Raw genomic sequence first — 19,362 nt, 5'->3', positions numbered from 1 at the left:
TAAAAAAAACTTTACATGGTCAAAATTAGGAAAAATTATAAAATTTGATTAAATGGGAGATACATTTACATATTTAACCTTTTTACTCAACCTATTACATATATAACACTTAGATTTTTTTAGCCTTCCGTCTTTCTTCATTCCATCTGACTTCGCAGATTTCGCATAGATGATTTCAATTCACAGATTTCGTAATATTGCAAAATCTGTATTTATGTTGTAAATAATATGCAAGTAACTGCCTAGCAAGAAAACTCCACGTTTCAGCAAGAAAATTTTGTAACTACTCTCCTCCACTTTCTCTTTTCTACTGTTAAATTCTGTAATTATGCTGTAGATTATATACCCAGCAAGAAAGTTCCACGTTTCAGTAAAAAAGTTCTATAGCCAATGATACTCTCTAACTCTAAAACAAGGTTGCTCCCAACTGTTTTCACCCACTAACCATGTTCAGCCCCACTATCTCCTGTCCAACTTCCACGAAAATTTGTTGCTATATATTGTGTATTTAATTTGAAAATTACACATTTAAACTAGAAAAAATTGGTAAATTACCAACTTGACCCAAAACTTCATATGTTACACAAAGTTTGACGAAAAAAGTAATTAATAAAATAATTACAAATTCAAGCTAGATTACTTGATAACATTAGGTTCGAATTCCATCAAATTATATAATTTAGACTAAATTGAGTAATTAATTACGAAACTTAACCAAATTAAAATAAGGGTGAAACAATAGCCCCCATGTATTTAATTTATGAAATAAGTAAATGCATGATGATCAAATGAAAAAATTAAAAATTTAAAGGACCGATTAACATTTTTTCTATAAGTGGCTCAAATTAGCCGATGTATCAAGTCTCTTATTTTGTATTTTGTCTCCATGTATTGCTATTGCTGGAAAGCAAACCAATGCTCTTAGGGATGTAAACGGGCGGGGCGGGGATTGGAGTTCTCATCCTCGTTCCCCGATTAAACGGGGAATCCCTATATCCGTCCCGCGAAACAAACGGGGACAAAATTCATCATCGTCCCCGCCCTGCTAGGGGCTGAGCCAGCCCAAGGCTCGGGGGGGCCGGAGCTCCCCGGCTACCGACTCCACCCTTGAGTATTTATCGTTTAGTCCCAGTAGCCCCCGAAAATTAGCATAGATTAATTCCATATAATATCATTTCAATGTTTAAAGGTGAATGAGATGGTTAAGGATATATGCTCATGTTTAAAAGGTCCTAGCTTCAAATCCATCTAATCTCATTTTATTTTAGAATTTATTTATTTATTTTAACTTTATTTTTTCAATAATTATAAAAACATATTATTATTATTAATTAATTTAAATAAACTCTTTATTTTTTTTATAACACTTTTGAATTCATTTTTATTATGTCTTTATCATTAAAAAAATTAATTTCTTACTTTTGAAATTCAAATAATTTAGTTTTTAAATTAAATCTTAAATTATGAAAAATATAAAAAAATTAGAAATAAAAATTATAAAAATATTATAATTTTTTAGAAACTAGCATTGAACTCATAGAAAATTAAATATATTTACTATTTTTACGCTGGACACTTTTAGCAATCACACCGTCAGAAACTTTTAATATTTTAGCGAACACACCATGATGTGTTCGCTAAAACATTAAAAGTGTCCAACACGAAAAAAGTAAACATATTTAATTTTTTATTAATTCAATGCTTGTTTCTAAAAAAATGATAACATTTTTACAGTTTTAACGCGTTGGAGTCTAAAAAAATTTTGCCCAACCCTAACGGGCTGGACTTTGAAAATTTACCATTAACTCCATGGCTAAAATTAGCGCCCCCCCCCCCCCCCCCCCCCCCCAAATCTAAATTCTTGGCTCCACCACTGCGCCCCGCGGGTATCCCCATTTACCCATTTAAAGTTTAAAAGAATATATGAAAAAAGAAATAAATGAAAAGAATAGAGAAAAAAAAGAAAGAAAATAAGAGAATATGATGAACAAATAGATATATAGTGAAATAGAGGTAAAGCATTTGGATCGGATTAATCATAGGTTCAAGTTTTTCTATGCGTATTTTTTATTTTCTATGATTAATAATAGAGAAAATTACAAAACTAGGTCAAATGGAATGCCCATTTACATATTTAACTCATTTACTCAACCTATTACATATCTAGACTTTATTTTTGTGACTTTCCTAAAATACCATAATCTTTCATCTTCCCCTTGTCGGACTCTGTCCACCATTATCTGCCACCACCCATCGCAACTACAACGTCCGCCGAAATCCACGGGAAAGATTTCCTCCGCCGTTGATCATCATACATGGATGAAAAGCCGCCGGATTAACTCATCGCCGGCCAATGATCTTGATTGTTCTGAATCTGAAAACTTAAATAAGAGAGGATGATGAAATAGAAACCCAAAAGAAAGAAGGTTCGGATTTTAAATCCAAACGAGACAAAAACTCAAAGAAAAAGGAAGAGAAAGTCGAAGAAGGAGGAGAGCATACTAACAGAGGCGGATGTGGTTCACTATCGTCGTCGTTGTTGTCGTCAGAGGAAAGAAAATATCGACAGCCGTGGAAGTAAACGAAAGAAAAGGAGGAGAAAAGGCGGAGACGACACTAAAGAGGCGGCTGAGGTTTCAGAAATGGAAGGGAGAAGAAGGAGGCCATAGGGGAAACTCTGATTTTGATCTTGAAGAGAGAGAGAGGAAGAAGAAGAGGAAGCAGAGGTAAATGATAAAGAGTCTTTGCGAAGTATGCAAAGTATGCGAATTAGCATATTGCGAATTTGCGAAGTAAAAGTCATATACGCAAAGTGAGACGAAAGAAGAAAGAAAAAGACTAAGAAATTTCTAAGTGTTATATATATATATATATATATATATATATATATATATATATATATATATTTGAAGGGTATTTTTGGAAAGTCATAAAAATATAGTCTAGATATGTAATAGGTTGAGTAAATGGCCTAAATATATAAATGAGTCTCACATTTTACCCAGTTTTATAATTTTCCCTTAATAATATGTTATCGGGGATTAAACGGGTAATCCGTCGGGAATCTCCGTGGAGCACAATACGGGGCGGGTTCGAAGATCCCCACAGGGTGAGGATATCCTTTCCCATCCCCACCCTGTCCCCGCTAACAGGGCACATATTAGTCTCCGTCCCCGCCCCATTTACATCCCTAAATGCTCTAAATCTGCTCCTCTCTTTGTCTCCACAAAAATCAATGTTGAATTTTGCTTGCTATGGGTTCCATTTATCATTTGGGAACAAAGAAGATCAACATCCTTCTTCAAATTGCGAAACTACTGCAAAATATTCTCTCATTTCTCTGTTTTTTTTAGTTTAGGGAAATAAAAACATTGAACTAACAGTAGGCTACAATTAACCCTTTATTTTTCTCTTTCGCAACATGCTTCTAAGTAATATCATCAAACAATAAAATATCCATTAGTCTTTGCCTAGTCCAAGTGGATACAAAATCATAAACAAAAACATAATTGCAATACCTTATAACCAAAGAAATGCACTTCAGTTCAAATGGTAACTCACATTTAAGGATGTCCCCCGAGTTAAATGAATCCTTAGACTTCTTCCTAGTGCGATCCTCCTGCTTCTTGTTGGGGAATTTTTGTTGTTGGGAGTTTCTGTTCACTTTTTTGCACTTAAACTGGCATCTCAAGCTTGCTCTCTCCCACGCGGTTTATGTTTGCATTGTCCGACTCATTCTTTGACAAAGAAGCGGGATAACATTCCAATGAGGAACTACTATGAATTTCACCAACATCTTTTCTGTGTTATGGTTGGTTAAGCACTATTAGATGTTGATTTTCTTTTAACACAAGTGTGAATTGTTTTAAGCATAAGCTAATGTCATCAACATCATCTAAATCATGTTTAAAGCAATCTGACATCTTGCTTATAAATTGCTTCTCCTTATGTTTCTTTTATGTCAAATTCATGGCATTATGTGTCATTGTCTGACTAGAAAAAGTTTTCTTGTGTTAACAAACACTTTTTCTGCATTTTATGACACAACAAAACTTGCTTTCTTCATTAAATTCATGATTGAGTGATGGCATCGTTTCAGTCCCACCATGCGTACCAAAATTGTTTCACCTTTTTGAATTGAATTGCGAGCATGCTAATAATTTTGTAAAAAATTTACAAAAGTGTGAAATCTGACTTGTAATCAAAGATTGTGTAAAGCTAAAGCATTAAAAGCTTAAAGGTTCGAAATTAAAACCGTAAAGAAGAATGACTTAATTAGTATAAATGATACCAAATTGAGAATAAACGCTTCAATGCTTGAAATTGATACTGAAATTGAAGGATTACAAAGATAGGAATTGAAATGGTAGAATTTGAATTTGAAAATGAAAGGATAGAACTAAGGATTGAAAATAAGAAATTGAAATAAATGATGAAATAAAAGAAATTGAAGTTGAAAGTTTAGAACTAATGATTGAAATTGAAAGATTTTTGTTGATAGTTGGCGAGAGTTCTTGAGTTTTGTTGAGCTTCATTTTCTCTTGCCAAAATAAGTATTTATGCTGTAAATAATATGCAAGTAACTGCCCAGTAAGAAAGCTCCGTGTTTCACCAAGAAAGTTTTGTAACTGTTCTCCTCCACTATCTCTTTTCGGTTATTAAATTCTGTAATTATGCTGTAGATTTATGCCCAGTAAGAAAGCTCATATTTCAGTAAGAAAGTTCTGTAACCGCTAAAGATGCTCCTTAACTCTAAAGCAAGGTTGCTCCAAACTGTTTTCACCCACTATCATGTTCAGGTCCACTATCTAGTATTCAACTTCCACGAAAATTTGTTGCCGTATATTGTGTATTTAATTTGACAATTACACATTTAAGCCAGAAACATTTGGTAAATTACCAAATCGGCCAAAACTTCATATGTTACACAAATTTTGACGGAAAAAGTAATTAATAAAATAATTACAAATTCAAGCCAGATTACTTGGTAACATTATCCAATCTGTCCAAATTCCATTAAATTACATAATTTAGATCAAATTGAGTAATTAATTACAAAATTGGTCCAAATTAAAATAAGGGTGAAACAGTACTAAATTTTAAGTGTTGAATATTATAAATGTTGAAAGTATTAAATGAAATAATTGTTTGATAAATACTAAAAATATATACTCAATTTAAAAATATTAGTTGATAATGTTCAGCTTAAAATTTTAAGTTAAATTTTTAGACTTACGAATAAGTGATTTTGTGACTTAACTGAAATATTTAAGTTGTGTTATCAAACAAGCTTAAAATCAATAAACACTTCATATATTAATTTTAAGTGCTGAAAGTCGTTATCAAATATCATCTTACTACAGTGATAACATTTGTGGTGTATGCTAAGAATTTGCTTTAACGAGGATATTGTGAGTGTTTGGAATTACAATGCATACATTATACCGTCAGAGATTAATATAAGATATATGATTGGACCTTAACTATCAGTTCAAACTTTCAGTTCAGTCGGTTCCATGACATGATATGATAACATTTTTTGGAAATGAGATGCATGTATAATTTCTTTGATGCATGTATAATTTCTATTATATATTAATCTAGTTGAATTTCGTAATTAAATACAAACTTAATGAGTTAATTTTGTATTAGCCATATAACAATCTCCAATTTGTCAAACACTCAATCAAACTTTTAGGTGAAATCTCCAATTGATCAAATACGCAATCAAAGTTTAATCAAATCACTAATTTAGCACCCAACAACCTCAAATTTTGTAGAGACAGGGGCTGAACTATCTCTGGACATGATGGTTCTGGCGGTCGGAGGGGCCCACCCCCTATATCCGCCTCTATAAGGACTTGTTTGATTCACACGTTTTTGTTTATTGTTGTTGCCGATAAATAGTAGTTTGGTAATTTTATCAAACAATTTTTATTTCATATTTAGGATTAAAGAGAAAAAAATAGTTGAAAAAATAAATGGAAAGTAACAACCACTCAAAGAGAATAATGGGGCGTTTAGGTGCTCATTTTCGTGCTCCTGTTTGCCTTTTCAGTTCAAAATGGAGAGTTTTAGGTGTTTGGTTAGTGACATTCTTGTTTGCCTTTTACACTTGAAAAACAGCATTAGGTGTTTGGTTAGTGACCTCCTGTTTTTTTTAAAAAGCAGCATTTTTCAACAGCAAACAGCAAACTGTAACAGTAAACAGTAAACAGTAGGTAAAACAAACGGGTCCTAAATTTTATGAATTAATTAATAATAGTGTTATTGTCCAGTTCCATCTTTCAATTTTGAGAATGAGAAAAAGAGCATGATCTTGGACAAATTGAAAATGACATTTTATGGAAAATTTGCATGGACGTGAAATTTCTGCTATAAAATAGATTTGATTTTTAATTGTTTAATATTTTATAGTAATGTTGAAAAACAATATTTGAGAAATAACTGTTTTAGTTTTCTCTTATTTTAGAATTTTTTTTAGTATATTTGGTATTTTAAGAATGAATTTTTATTCCTTAAAGAAAGAAAAAGAAAAAAAAAACGATTATCTATTTTAATGGTCCCCAAAATATTATTAGGAACATATCAATAATTAGTTTTAAGTAGTTTATCAAAAAAATAATAATTATTAGTTTTAAATGTGGTAAAAATAAGTCTTACCTAAGAGAATCAAATAATTAAATAATCATTTAAAACTTTGGATAAATTTAACAACCCATTGATACTCTCCAGCGTAAGGCAACCTACCCTACAAATTGCCAATTGCCCAGAAATAGATCCAACTCCGGTAGAAATTTTACAGTAAAACACCACTGGGAAACCTTATTTCAGCACGCGTTCGTTCTCAACGCCATCGGAAATCCGCCATGGCAGCTTCCTCTACCGGTAATCCAACGCCGGCCAACTCATCGTCTCCACTTCCCAGGAGTTTCGACTTCTCTTCCGATTCCCCGACGAAACTCTCTCTCACTCCCGATCAGCGTAACTATTGCTCTGAGGCTCTCCAATTCTTCCAGGAAAAGCTCCGGAATCCCGAGAGGATCATTCAAGAGTTCGCTCGTTTGCAGGTTTTTCCTTTTTCTTTTTGTTTCTCTTCATCTCTTGCTTATAGGTACTTGAGTGAATATATCTGTTAACATTAAGTTTTCAGAGCTTATACGCCTGAATCGTGATTTATTATCATGTTTGCTTGTCGATAAAAATAGAGCTCGTAGAAGACAGTGGAAGTACGATTCTTACTGTTTCTGGAATTTAGAAATAGAAGTAGAATTAGCAAGTATACTCTTACCTTTAAAGTTAGTAATGGTGGAGTTTCAGGCCGGAGATCTCTTTCCGTATTGCTTCTCATGATTCAATATCCATGAACTGGATTCTTATTGGGAACTTAATATAGCATGAATTTATATCGATGAGTTGTATCAAATTTCTTCTGTCGTTCCAGGCTAGTAGGATAACACCCTCTCAGATGGCTACAAGCTGCAAGGTGGCTGTTGACGATGTCAACATAAGCAAAAACCGCTATATGGATGTGATACCTTGTAAGCTCTAGCGTATGTACTTTACCTAACAACTTTGAATAATAATAATTAGTATTTCTTTATCTTGTTGATTACAGTTGACCAAAACAGGGTTATTCTTAATCCATGCAAGGACTACAGAGCATCTGCCAAAGGATATATCAATGCCAGCACCATCATGGTAGAATTTTCTGACCATAATTTTTCTTTCAGCAGAATTCTAATATGAGTTATTTGAACCAGATTTTGGAGCTTGAGCCCTCAAAGGTTCTCTTTTATGCAGACTTCTTCATCTGAGGGAATTTCTCGTTTTATAGCCACACAAGGTCCACTACCACACACGTATGAGGATTTTTGGGAGATGGTTATTCAATACCAGTGCCCTGTAATTGTGATGCTCACTCGATTAGTTGACAATTACAAGGTACTTCACGTTTATTCTAATGTTGTAGTCATGTGTATTTCACCAATTTACTGAGAGTGCAGTTCAAATTGGGGGATTTACCAGTATTTTTCATGCTTAAATAAAGAATAAGGCAATTTTCCTTTCTCTCCAAAAAAATCATAACTATCATGAATTTAGAAATGCTATATGTATTGGTTTTGTTTTTTTTAATCACTTTAACGTTGAAAATTTGTATTTGTTGTTTCTGCTATATTGACCAAATATAATTGTCAAATCAGCTTTTAAGTATTTCTAGTGAAATAATTTTTCAACACAACGTCATAGGTTTTTGCTTGAACACGAATTGTTTTGAGCGAACCTACTATAAGTTTGTCAAATAATACGCACCAAATATTGAATATTTATTGTTGAAGAAAGCAGCTATCTTATCATTAATTTATTTTCACTTTTTAATGAACACATTTTTTTGCTCCCTATACTAAACTATGTTTTCTTGCTTTTATTTTGTTTTTGTGAATTTTTAAATACAAATTAATGATGCCATTCCTCTTACATTAGTTAATACTTCAAGAGTATTTGCAATTTTAAGTTTTTCTTCTAAACTACAATATCCTTGAATAAGATTTGATCTATATGCTTTTACCCATATACAATATGATTATATTCTTTTTACTTGCATTTGTTTTGTTATATTTATAACGTAAAATTGCTGAATGTTGAAATTATTGTGTAAACAATAAAATGATTTAAGATAGACAATGCTTCTCATTAATGCTATACAATAGGATATATTGTCACCTTCAAAGGGTAGACAATAGGTGGCCATCCATTTCTGCCCCTTTCTTATCAAGAAGGATGAGGGTGGGGTCTGTGACTTGTCTATACCAAAAGGTGGGACTGGTGCTTTGTTCAGAGGGTGCATGTCTAAGGGGGAGACAGGGAGGAGAGATTGCTGCTCCAATTGCAGAACTCAGAGACTATTTGGAGTTGATAAACTGCTACCCAGATCTCGCCTATTGCAAACTAGTTTCATAAGATGTGGACTGCTTTGGTTATCCAATATGGTTCTCCTTTTCCCTTCTCTCACCCTTCTTGGCCCACAAATCTCCAACCCATGGGAAATAATGTCCATTTCGACATAGCTTGGGAAATAAGTCATAAACCATCTTAAGAGGATTCCTTCTTTGCATGTTTGGCTGGATAGCTTGGATTTAATTATACAGTTCAGAACTTGTTTCAATTTTGCTCTGGTAATTGATTTCCGACTTTGAATTGTATATGCAGATAGTAAAATGTGGAGATTACTTTCAAGCTGAAAATGGTCCTAGAGATTTTGGAAATATATGCATAGATGCTAAATGGGTGATCACTACTGACACTTCATTAGTTATTCGCAACTTGGAAGTGGGCTATAAAGAGGTAATTTTTATAATTAATAGCCCAAGTATTGCTAATTGAATATGATGAAGATGCTTTATATGGCTATGTAATGGTCATATGCATTTTCTTAATCATAATTGCATCATTTGTGTGGTGATACATCTAAAGATTACAAAAAACAGATCTTTTAACTACCAAAAAAAAACAGATCTTTTGGTTGCTCGAGTTATGCTTTGAATAGGTTTCGGAACTATGTCAAAGATTGTTGCGCATGTTTAGTCTAACAGTTGTTATTCAGTGTGCAAATGTGGTTTTAGGCTCTAAATGATATGCAATCAAGAGAAATTTGACTCCTTATAGGAGCTGAATTGTAAATAGAACCATCCCATTGGTGTCAAGCTATCAGCTGAGAGGTGAATGTACCAATTCATTTCATTCTCTAGTCTAATGCCTCCATATTCTTTCTATTATAAGATCTTCTTTAACTAGCGGATATCATTACTCATCCAGTCTTGTGCTGAACTGATGTAAAAAATTGCATGTGAAGTGGTGTATATTGCATTTCTAGATAGATAGTTATTAACATACTATCCCTTTTGACTTTCTTATTGTAGTAATTAGTTTTGAAATTTTATGTTTTAGCAAATATGTTCATTTCGAGTTAAAGATTATAGGTTTTTCATTTGGTTATATGATGGATACGAATTTTGTTACTGCTATACATTTGTGTTGGAGTTTTAAACTAGAATACTCAAAAAACATAGCACAATAGGAATAAGATATATTACTATATTAGGAAGTTCTAGGAAAGTATTTCGAAAATTCTAGGAAAGTAATAAGAACTTAAGAAGAATGGAGTTGATATAAACTGAAACTTAAGACTTTACTGCAAATCTTATTTTGATTTCGTTTCACTCTAATAATTTCCCTCAAATAAAACTAAGTTCTACATAGAAAAGACAACTACTAAAATACTAAAAATGTAGCAACAAAGTTGTTGTGCAACCTATGAAGCACCGACTCTTCCGGGGGTCGGAGTGGCGGTGTCGAACTCACCGGACATGGAGACATGGCGGAACTTGCACTCGACACGGAAAAAACGTGTCCCCTGCGTTTTTTCCTTCTTAAAAGTTTACGGGTTTTTTAAAAAAAATTAAAAGAAAAGGGATTTAATTATAAAATTAAAACAAAAAAAAATCTCCAAAGCTAATTTCTCTGGTACGATTACGATTCTTCATGTTGCGACTGCTCTTCTTTCTCTTCTTTCGTTCTTTCTCATCTGCGGTTCCTCCCACTGCGACTACTCTTCTGTGACTATTCTTCCTCCGCTGCTGCTCTTCATCTCCGACTGCGAATCCTTCGATATTCTTCGTTCAGGGTAAGTTCTTTCTCTTATTTTCATTCTATTCCTTTGCTGTTTTTGTTCCATTCTTTTTTTGCTTAATCAGTAGCCAGTAAGTTATGGGGTCTTGGTCTTCTTTGCATCACCCTTTCTTCTTGTTATTTGTTATAGGTAATGTGGCCTTAGTAGTTTCTTCCAACTTCTTTGCAAGTTTGTTTGGTTTAATTGAAACTTTAATGATTAGAAGGTTATTGTTTGGTTTAATTGAAACCTTAATAATCAGTAGGTTATTGTCGGTGTTGGGTTATTCTAGTAGCAAGTAGAATTAGGCGATCAGTAGGTTATTGTTGGTGTTGGGTTATTGACATTGTAGTAGCAAGCAGGCATGGGCAGTAGGTTATTGGGTTATGAAAGTATTTTCTGAGTTATTGTTTTAATTTCAGCTCTCTTGGATTGTTTAGTCATGACATCTTCTTCGGCCAGTGCTACATGTGCAAGTGCTTCAACTGCTATTTCAGCTACCGCTAGTATTGGAGAAAATACTTTAAAATCTTCTGAAGTTAACTCCCCTCTTTGGAATCATGTTAAAGTAACTGATAGAGCCCTTGGAAAAAAGTAAGGTAATTTGAAGTTCTAACGTAAGTTTTGTAGTAAGAACTTTACACAAGCTCTCTTTCCCGAATCAAAGCTCATTAGTTGAAGATTGACGGGCATGGAATTCGAGCTTGTACCAAAATAGACAAGGAAACTTTTTTTCAAGTGCAAAAAGAGGTGGATGAAGAAGAAGCATCAAAGGCCAATGCAAAGCAACATCTTTTTGCATTTCCTACTTCTCAAACATGAAGTAGTGCTTCATTGACAAGAACTTTAGTTGGTATGGCAGGAACGAGTGGATCAATTGCACTGAAATTGCAAGAATGTTTTATTTTGCGGGGCTGCCATTTCCTCTTGCAAGGACTTTAGTTGGTACGGCAGGAACGAGTGGATCAATTGCACTGAAATTGCAAGAATGTTTTATTATGCGGGGCTGCCATTTCCTCTTGCAAGGAACCCATACTTTGTGAGTTCTTACACAAGGGCAGTCAATAAAAACATAATTGGTTATTTGCCTCCAAGATACAATATGTTGCGGATTACTTTATTGCAAAAGAAAAGAGCAACCATTGAAAGACAAATGATGCCAACTAGAATGAAGTGGGTGGAGAGTGGCTTGACTTTAGTTAGTGGTGGATGGACAGACCCTCTAAGAAAACCAATCATCAATTTCATGGCTACATCGGAAAGTGGATCTATATTTTTGAAAGCTGTAAATTGTGAAGGTGAATCCAAGTGGTAGGAGAAGCAAATGTTGTTCAAGTGGCTGTGCGGGCGTGACAAACAACGTTTTTAAAAAATATGAAACACCGGTGCAGACACAGGAGCGGCAAATAGCATTTTTAAGAAATGAGACACGGGTGCGACATGACACAGCAAATTTTTGTATAATTACTTATATATATATATATATATATATATATATATATATATTTTAAGTAAAGGCAGAGAGCAAGAAGGTTGAGAGGCAAGACTCATCCCAACTAGGTTGGCATCAGCCCCTACCCACAACCTCCAAACCCCTAAATTTTATTAAATGAAACGAAAAGAATTACAAATTGCAAAAATAAAGAATGAAAAAAATGAAAAATTGGACAACAGGTCCAAAACCAAACTTAACAATATCGCCTATATGAAGTTCTATTGAAGTCATTAAAAACATATTCAGAACAAAACGGTGGATAGCTGTCCCACCACTGTTCCCCCATATCACTAGCCCCTTTACGTGCCAGACAGTCAGCAACTGAGTTACCCTCTCTAAAAATGTGAGATACACACACCAGTTGGTTATTAATTATAGTTAAACAATGAAGCCAATCAGCCATAAGCTGCCATGGAACCTCTTTGTTGCGGCTCTTTAGCAGATTCACTGTTACCAACGAATCCGACTCTATCCAAAGTGGAAACCAATGTCGATTCGCAGCCATTTTAATCGCGTATATGACTGCTTTTATTTCAGCAAAAAGAGCATCACATGTCTCTAATTTCAGTGCATAGCAACCTCTCGGAAACCCTCTCGAGTTCCTAAAAATTCCCCCTGCGCCAGATGCTGTAGTTGAAGAGGAACCGTCGGTATTTACTTTTGTTCAGCCCTGTGGCGGAGATGCCCAAGTTACGAACTGGCAACATAAGGGAGGGGCAGCCCTTCCCTGAATGCCAAATCGTAACAAAATCCGTGTATCCCTGGCTGAGCCCGTTACCCCATGATTGAAAAAATCTGCATCCCGCACTCCTTTCCAAATAATTCGTAGAGTGAATGAGATATCAACCGATACATCATTGAATATATAGTTATTTCTTACCTTCCAGATTACCCAAATAGCATGAATCACTGCACTTTGCCATAATGGCTTGACCTGCGAACTGAAATGTAAATCATTAGCCCGTTGAAATAATTGAGCAACTGTTTGCGGTGTGCCCAGGTAAGTTAAAAAAGCCTCTTCTAGTGATTTCCAAATTTGGCGCGCAAAAATACACTGTATCAGCAGATGATCCTGTGTCTCTACAGCAGTTCCGCATAGACTACATCTCGACGCAAGTATCATTCCGCGTTGACATAACATATCCTCAGTTGCTAACTTACCGTGCAACGCTTTCCAACAAATGAGCGATCGCGATGGAGGAATAAAGTCACCCCATATAAACCTGTACCAGTTATTTGTTTGGCCCTTCAATCTGAATGTGTCATAAGAGCTTTTAACAGAGAATTGACTGTTACGAGACGGCGTCCAACAACATAGATCGTCCTCAACAGGCGATATGGAAACTCGACTTACTGCTGCTGCAGTATCCCCCTCCACAGGTAGATCAATCCAACCAGTGTGATCCCTATATCTCTGAATACAATCAGTGAGTAAATGCCTGTTCCGCTCCGGGATGTCCATTTGATCTGCTAATTATCATGACTTTTAAATGCTATTTATGTTTATATATATATATATATATATATATATATATATATATATAAACATAAATAGCATTTAAAAGTCATGATAAATCACAAATAATATCCATAAGTCATTAAAAACCATAAAAAAAAATGCATAATGCAAGTCATTAATTCATCAAAAACAACAATCGATACTTCAAATCAAACTATTTAATCTCTCAGCACTTCATATTTTTATCTACAAACATCATTGACTCCAAGTTCATTCATCAAGAGATAGGTCGGCAATCTTAAGGATTTCTGCACCATCCGGTGACTCAAAGGCATCTCCACCAATATCTCACATTTTTGTCTCTCCTTCCTCATATTGTGGTGTCTTCCTAGAAAGAAGACGCAAGTTAGTGTGAACAAACATTAGATCTTCCGCACGTGTATGAGTGATTTTGTTTCTTCTCATTGATTTTGATAAAAGAATAGGTACTCCAATTACTTTCAGGCTCGTTGACCAAGAAGTTTGATTGCTATAGATTTAAGCATACGAGTAACCGCTCCATAGACAAGCCACCAATAAGATGGATCCATTTGACTCCTATCATTAATGGAATCAAAATCACCAAAGTATTCACGCAAAGATGAAAACTTAACATATTTAACTAAAATTTTCCTACGATTGTCTCCATTTGGAAAATAGTGCCGAAAACACTTGTTCCTTTCAGTAGAAATCCCCAAATCATTTTGGGGAGCTACACGTCCAACACCATTTTTAAGCAAATCATCTTTGTAATACTTACAAAGTTAATGATTAAATTAAACTTTTTTATAGATGAATTATAAATAAAATTATTTATGTTGATAAGGAAGAAACTAGAAAGTTACAATTCAAGGAATGTGTCAAGCAATGAAATGAAGTGTTGCTTTTGTTCCAGTGAGACAATGAGATTTCGTGAAGTGTTTGTGCTCATGTCTAAAGATAACAACCTTTATCTTTTCAATCATCTTGATAGGTAGCATTCTTCTGAGCACTACAGAAGCAAAATGTGTAGGTGCAACTGATAGAATCTTTAAATGCACAGATTTATTGTAAATTAAATTACTCAATCCATGGTTAGTAATGAAATTTTTCATTCCAAATGCATTATTTGCAACTTCAGTAATCCACTTGAATTCACCATAAGTTTCTACATAGAATTTGTATTCGTTGCTACACAAATTTCTTTTAATGACAAATTAAGGGTGTGGACTGCACAATGTGTCCAATAAATGTGTGGAAAATCGTTTTCCACCAACCCTGCACTCTACAAACTTGTGTATTATCAGATATCACTTGAACAATATTTGCTTATCCTGCCACCTTAATTTGTTCTTTAATCAAATTAGCGATCTTTAAACTCACTTTCACAATTTTCCGCTTTAAAAAACATAGGTCCACTTTCCAATGTAGCCATGACGTTGATGATTGACATTCTTTGAGGGTCTTTCCATTTATCACTAATCAAAAATCAAGTCATTGTCCACCTATTTCATTCTAGTTGGCATCAATTGACTTTCAATGGTTGCTCTTTCCTTTTGCAATGAAATAGTCCACAACATATTGTATCCTAGAGGCAAGTAACCAATTATGTTTTGGTTGACTGACTTTGTGTAAGAACTCACAAAGTATGAGTTCATTGCAAGAGGAAATGGCAGCCTCGCATGGTAAAACATTCTTGCAATTTCAGTGTGAAATTGATCCTCCCATTCATTATTCGCTAACGTCTCCTAATGACTTGTAATTGATGATTCTTTTTCGTTGATCAAATGGGTTTACTCCTTCCACTCTAAAAGAACCCGTTCCTGCATTACCACCTAAAGTGCTTGCAAATGAAGCACTACTTCGTGTTTAAGAAGTAAGAAATGCAAAAGGATATTGTTTTACATTGACCATTGCTGCTGCTTCTTCATCCTCCTTTTTGCACTTGAATCCCATGTCCTTTAATGTTCAACAAATGAGCTTTGATTCAAGAGAGCTTGTAAAGTTCCTATTACAAAACTTACATTCACATTACCTCCTTTTTTGTCGAGGAGTCTATCAGTTAGTTACTTTAACATGATTCTAAAGAGGGGAGTTAACTTCGGAAGATTTTGAAGTATTTTTTCCAATACTAACAGTAGCAGTTGGAGCACTTGTAGCTCTTGCAGAAGAAGATGTCATCACTAAACAATCCAAAAGAGCTAAAATTAAAACAGTAACACTTCATAAAAGAATTTATTTCTACTTTCATAACCTATTGACCATGCCCACTTGCTACTACAATGTTAATAACCCAACATTAACAATAACCCACTGATCATGCTTGCTACTACAATAACCCAACACCAACAATAATCTATTGATCATTAAATCAAACAATAACCTACTGACCACTAAAGTTCCAATTAAGCCAAACAATAACCTACTAATCATTGAAGTTTCAATTAAACCAAACAAACTTGCAAAAAAGTTAGAAAGAAACTACCAAGACCCCATCACCTATAACAAAGAACAAGAAGAAATGGTAATGCAAAGAAGACCAAGACCCCATAACCTATTGGCTGGCTACTGATTACCAAATGAAAAGAAGAGCAGAAAAAGATAATAGAACAAAAATAGCAAAGGAATAGAACGAAAATAAGAGAAAGAGCTTACCATGAAGGAAGAACAATGAAGGAATTGCAGTCGGAAATGAAGAGCAGTAGCGTGAGGAATTGCAAATGCAAAAAGAACCGTCACAGTGTGAAGAATCGTAATCGCACTGGAGAAATTAGGTTTGGGGATTTGCGCACTTGTAAGTGGATGAATGTACTATCTTTTTTTGCAAAAGAGATGATGTTCTTTACATTGTTAGCAAAAAAAAGGAACTCATCCAAAATGGTGTTAGTCTTTGCTAAGATTACACGTGGACTTTACTGATTTGACATGATGACTTTGCTAACGTGAACTCGTCCATGCCAGCAGAACCTAACACCGTTGGTGGTTTTTTTTTTTTTTTTTTTGGTTAACGGCTTAAAGCACATGGTCATTTTAAACGAAAAGTAGCACATTCATCTATTTACAGCGTAACCGTAGACTTTCTTTATACTTCTCTTTATTATAAATTAAATGTTGAAACAGTTGACTGATAAAGTGTTTTTTGATGAATACTAGAAATAAAGTATTGAATTGAAGGGTATTTAAGACATATAGGTTTATATTTATGGAAAGTTTTAGCAATTTCACCTATATGTTTAAATGGAGGCTTCAACCAGTATTACACGTTTGTCTTATTCCACCCTGACAGAATAAATTTTATCGCCCTTTTCAATTGAATTATGAAATTGTTAATGTTTTTTCTTCTGCTTTCTGCTTTAATTTTTCTTTCTTACAAGTCAGAGGAGCCACCGAAGTTTGTATTGCATGTTCAGTACCCTGAATGGCCTGACCATGGAGTTCCTAAGGATACGCTGGCTGTGCGTGAAATCTTGAAAAGATTATATGAAGTGCCTCCTAGTCTTGGACCAATAGTGGTCCACTGCAGGTTCACCAAATCTGTCCTTTCTTATGTTACCTAGTGAACTTACAACTTAGTGATTGACATATATCTGAGATTCTGTCTGTCGTTCAGTGCAGGCATTGGTAGAACTGGAACATATTGCGCTATCCACAATACAATCCAGAGGATCCTTGCTGGAGATCTTTCTGCTTTTGATCTTGCTAATACCGTAAAAGTATTTAGGTCCCAACGTGTTGGGATGGTTCAAACCATGGTATTTCTTGCACTTTTTTTTTTTCTTTTTTTTTTTAAAAAATGGTACTTGGCTTTTGAGAACTTCCAGAACCAATTTCAATATGCTGACGCTCTCTGCATCTCTAATAGCTTGGAAAAATAATAGAATTGTGATTTTACTGCTATATACATGTTTCCTGATTAAGGCCATGGGAAAAAAATTTAAAACATTCTTCCATATTTTGTCTGGTTCTGTAGCCAGTTTGTGAAGTCCATTGGCGAAGCTAAACGCTAAAATGCTGCCGTACTAGGTTTGCGACATTTGCTTTTTATGGGCGCTATTTTGGGACCTGTTTTGGTTCAAGTAAACACAAACAATTGATATTAACATAGTAAAACAAAATTAATAGCTTATCTTGACAAAGGCCCTTCTCATTACCTAAATTTGATTGCGAAAATCAGCAATAGAATAAAAGAAAATGAAATTTTACAGCAAACAACTGAAGTTTAAATTTTTGTTGTGAAAACATTTTATTCGATTGCCAAAATTAGCAAGGAAAGAATAGAAAATGAAATTTCACAGTAACATCTTAGGGCTACAAGTTTATTGTTGTAAAATGATCTAACCTGAACCTGTGGAGTATTCATGTTAGTACTAATATGTCTTGCTGTACTAGCGCTGCTATTTCTGTGTATCCTCATCTTCCGCCCTTGTATTTTCTTCTTTCTTTTCGAATTTGAGAGGGATCTTGGGATGATTATTCTTATGGATAAATAGAGAATCAACAACCACAATTTTCATGAAAGATATTTTGAAGTAGTATTTTCTCCAATTTATGTCATTTTCTTGCTCTCTACTAGGAGCAATATGTTTTCTGCTATAAAGCTGTCGTGGATGAGTTGGAAGACCTGATCTCAGAGTGCAAATAGTTGAAGGAGCTCCGAAATGGTATGCTGCATATTATGTTGAAATTATATTTCCTGCAGGGTTATTCTTCATCGTATCATCTCATATCATTTCAATTTCGCCTGCAGAAATCCAGGCTTCAATGGCTTTTATTTATATATGGAACTATTGTTGATTCATCTGATGAAAGCTGTGCTGTGCTGGATTGACTGAAAACTACTAACAACTGCTTGCTTGATTTTTACAGAAGCAGAAATACATATTTAAGGGTGCTTCGATATGCTTGTTCCGCTCCTATGCCTGATCGGTGCAGCCAGCTTTATTGTTGTTGTGAAATTAAGTTTAGTCGAATTGCATTGTGCAACTAATTATGTCGTCCTAATTCTCTTTTAGTTCTTGTGGATGGGATAGTAGCAGGAAAGTTGCCTAATCGCTCCATTTTCCATGTTTCGGTACATCCTGCAAACTTCTCTCCGTATGAAGAGAATTGTAATTTCTACAAACATGAATTCCCCATTTTTTGGAGACTGGATGGTAAGTGATGCCGACATTGGCATTTTGTGTGAATTTTGAGTTTTTCTTTCTCCTCTAGGGTAAGGTAAAAAAATTACTTCCAGCGTTGTCGAGCGCCTAGTGTAATTTTACCCCTAACATCATAAATGGTACAATTATACCTTTAATATTTACAGGTTGGGCCACTTTACACCTAAGGTTTGAAAGTTTCAGTTATTATCTACACCATAGTGAATTTGGTATCTCTACTCCATTCTTGCATCATATTATCACGACCTAATACATCACCAGCTTCCTGAACTTGTCTACAATAGTAGATTGGCTCCCTGAACTTTGCAAGTGTCTCACCAGCTCTCTAAACTTGTTTATTTCGTATCACCAGCTCCCTAAACTTGTCCATAAAAATTTATTAGCTTCCTGAACTTTGCAAATGTTTCACCAGCTCCCTAAATTTGTTTATTTTGTAATAACTAAATACAAAAACTTATTCAACCTAAATTCTAAAAATACATTTTCATCTATTTGTGTGGTAAGTTCTTTCTCTACCTTTCAACCTATTATAAGAGTTAGTGTTGCAGGATTGAGAGAT

General features: G+C 34.4%; 1 protein-coding gene across 2 annotated transcripts; it reads left to right on the top strand.

The window, feature by feature from the left end:
* Positions 1 to 6,713: 6,713 nt before the first annotated feature.
* On the top strand, positions 6,714 to 18,827 carry LOC136234752 (protein-tyrosine-phosphatase PTP1). 2 transcript variants are annotated; one of them, XM_066024225.1, is made up of 9 exons: positions 6,714 to 7,070; positions 7,445 to 7,541; positions 7,619 to 7,701; positions 7,804 to 7,944; positions 9,211 to 9,345; positions 17,016 to 17,164; positions 17,252 to 17,393; positions 18,215 to 18,302; positions 18,389 to 18,827. In XM_066024225.1, the coding sequence occupies exons 1-8, from the start codon at positions 6,870 to 6,872 to the stop codon at positions 18,281 to 18,283; spliced, it is 1,017 nt and encodes a 338-aa protein (XP_065880297.1). In that variant the 5' UTR covers positions 6,714 to 6,869; the 3' UTR covers positions 18,284 to 18,302; positions 18,389 to 18,827. The 2 variants fall into 2 exon arrangements, with proteins under 2 accessions (XP_065880297.1, XP_065880296.1); XM_066024224.1 differs by having other exon boundaries at positions 6,715 to 7,070; positions 18,508 to 18,827.
* Positions 18,828 to 19,362: the final 535 nt, after the last annotated feature.

This window comes from Euphorbia lathyris, chromosome 7 (genome assembly GCF_963576675.1).
Source record: "Euphorbia lathyris chromosome 7, ddEupLath1.1, whole genome shotgun sequence".
In the NCBI taxonomy this organism is placed as follows: Eukaryota; Viridiplantae; Streptophyta; class Magnoliopsida; order Malpighiales; family Euphorbiaceae; genus Euphorbia; species Euphorbia lathyris.
Note: the sequence above shows the minus strand (reverse complement) of the source record. Positions and strands in the feature narration are given on the sequence as shown.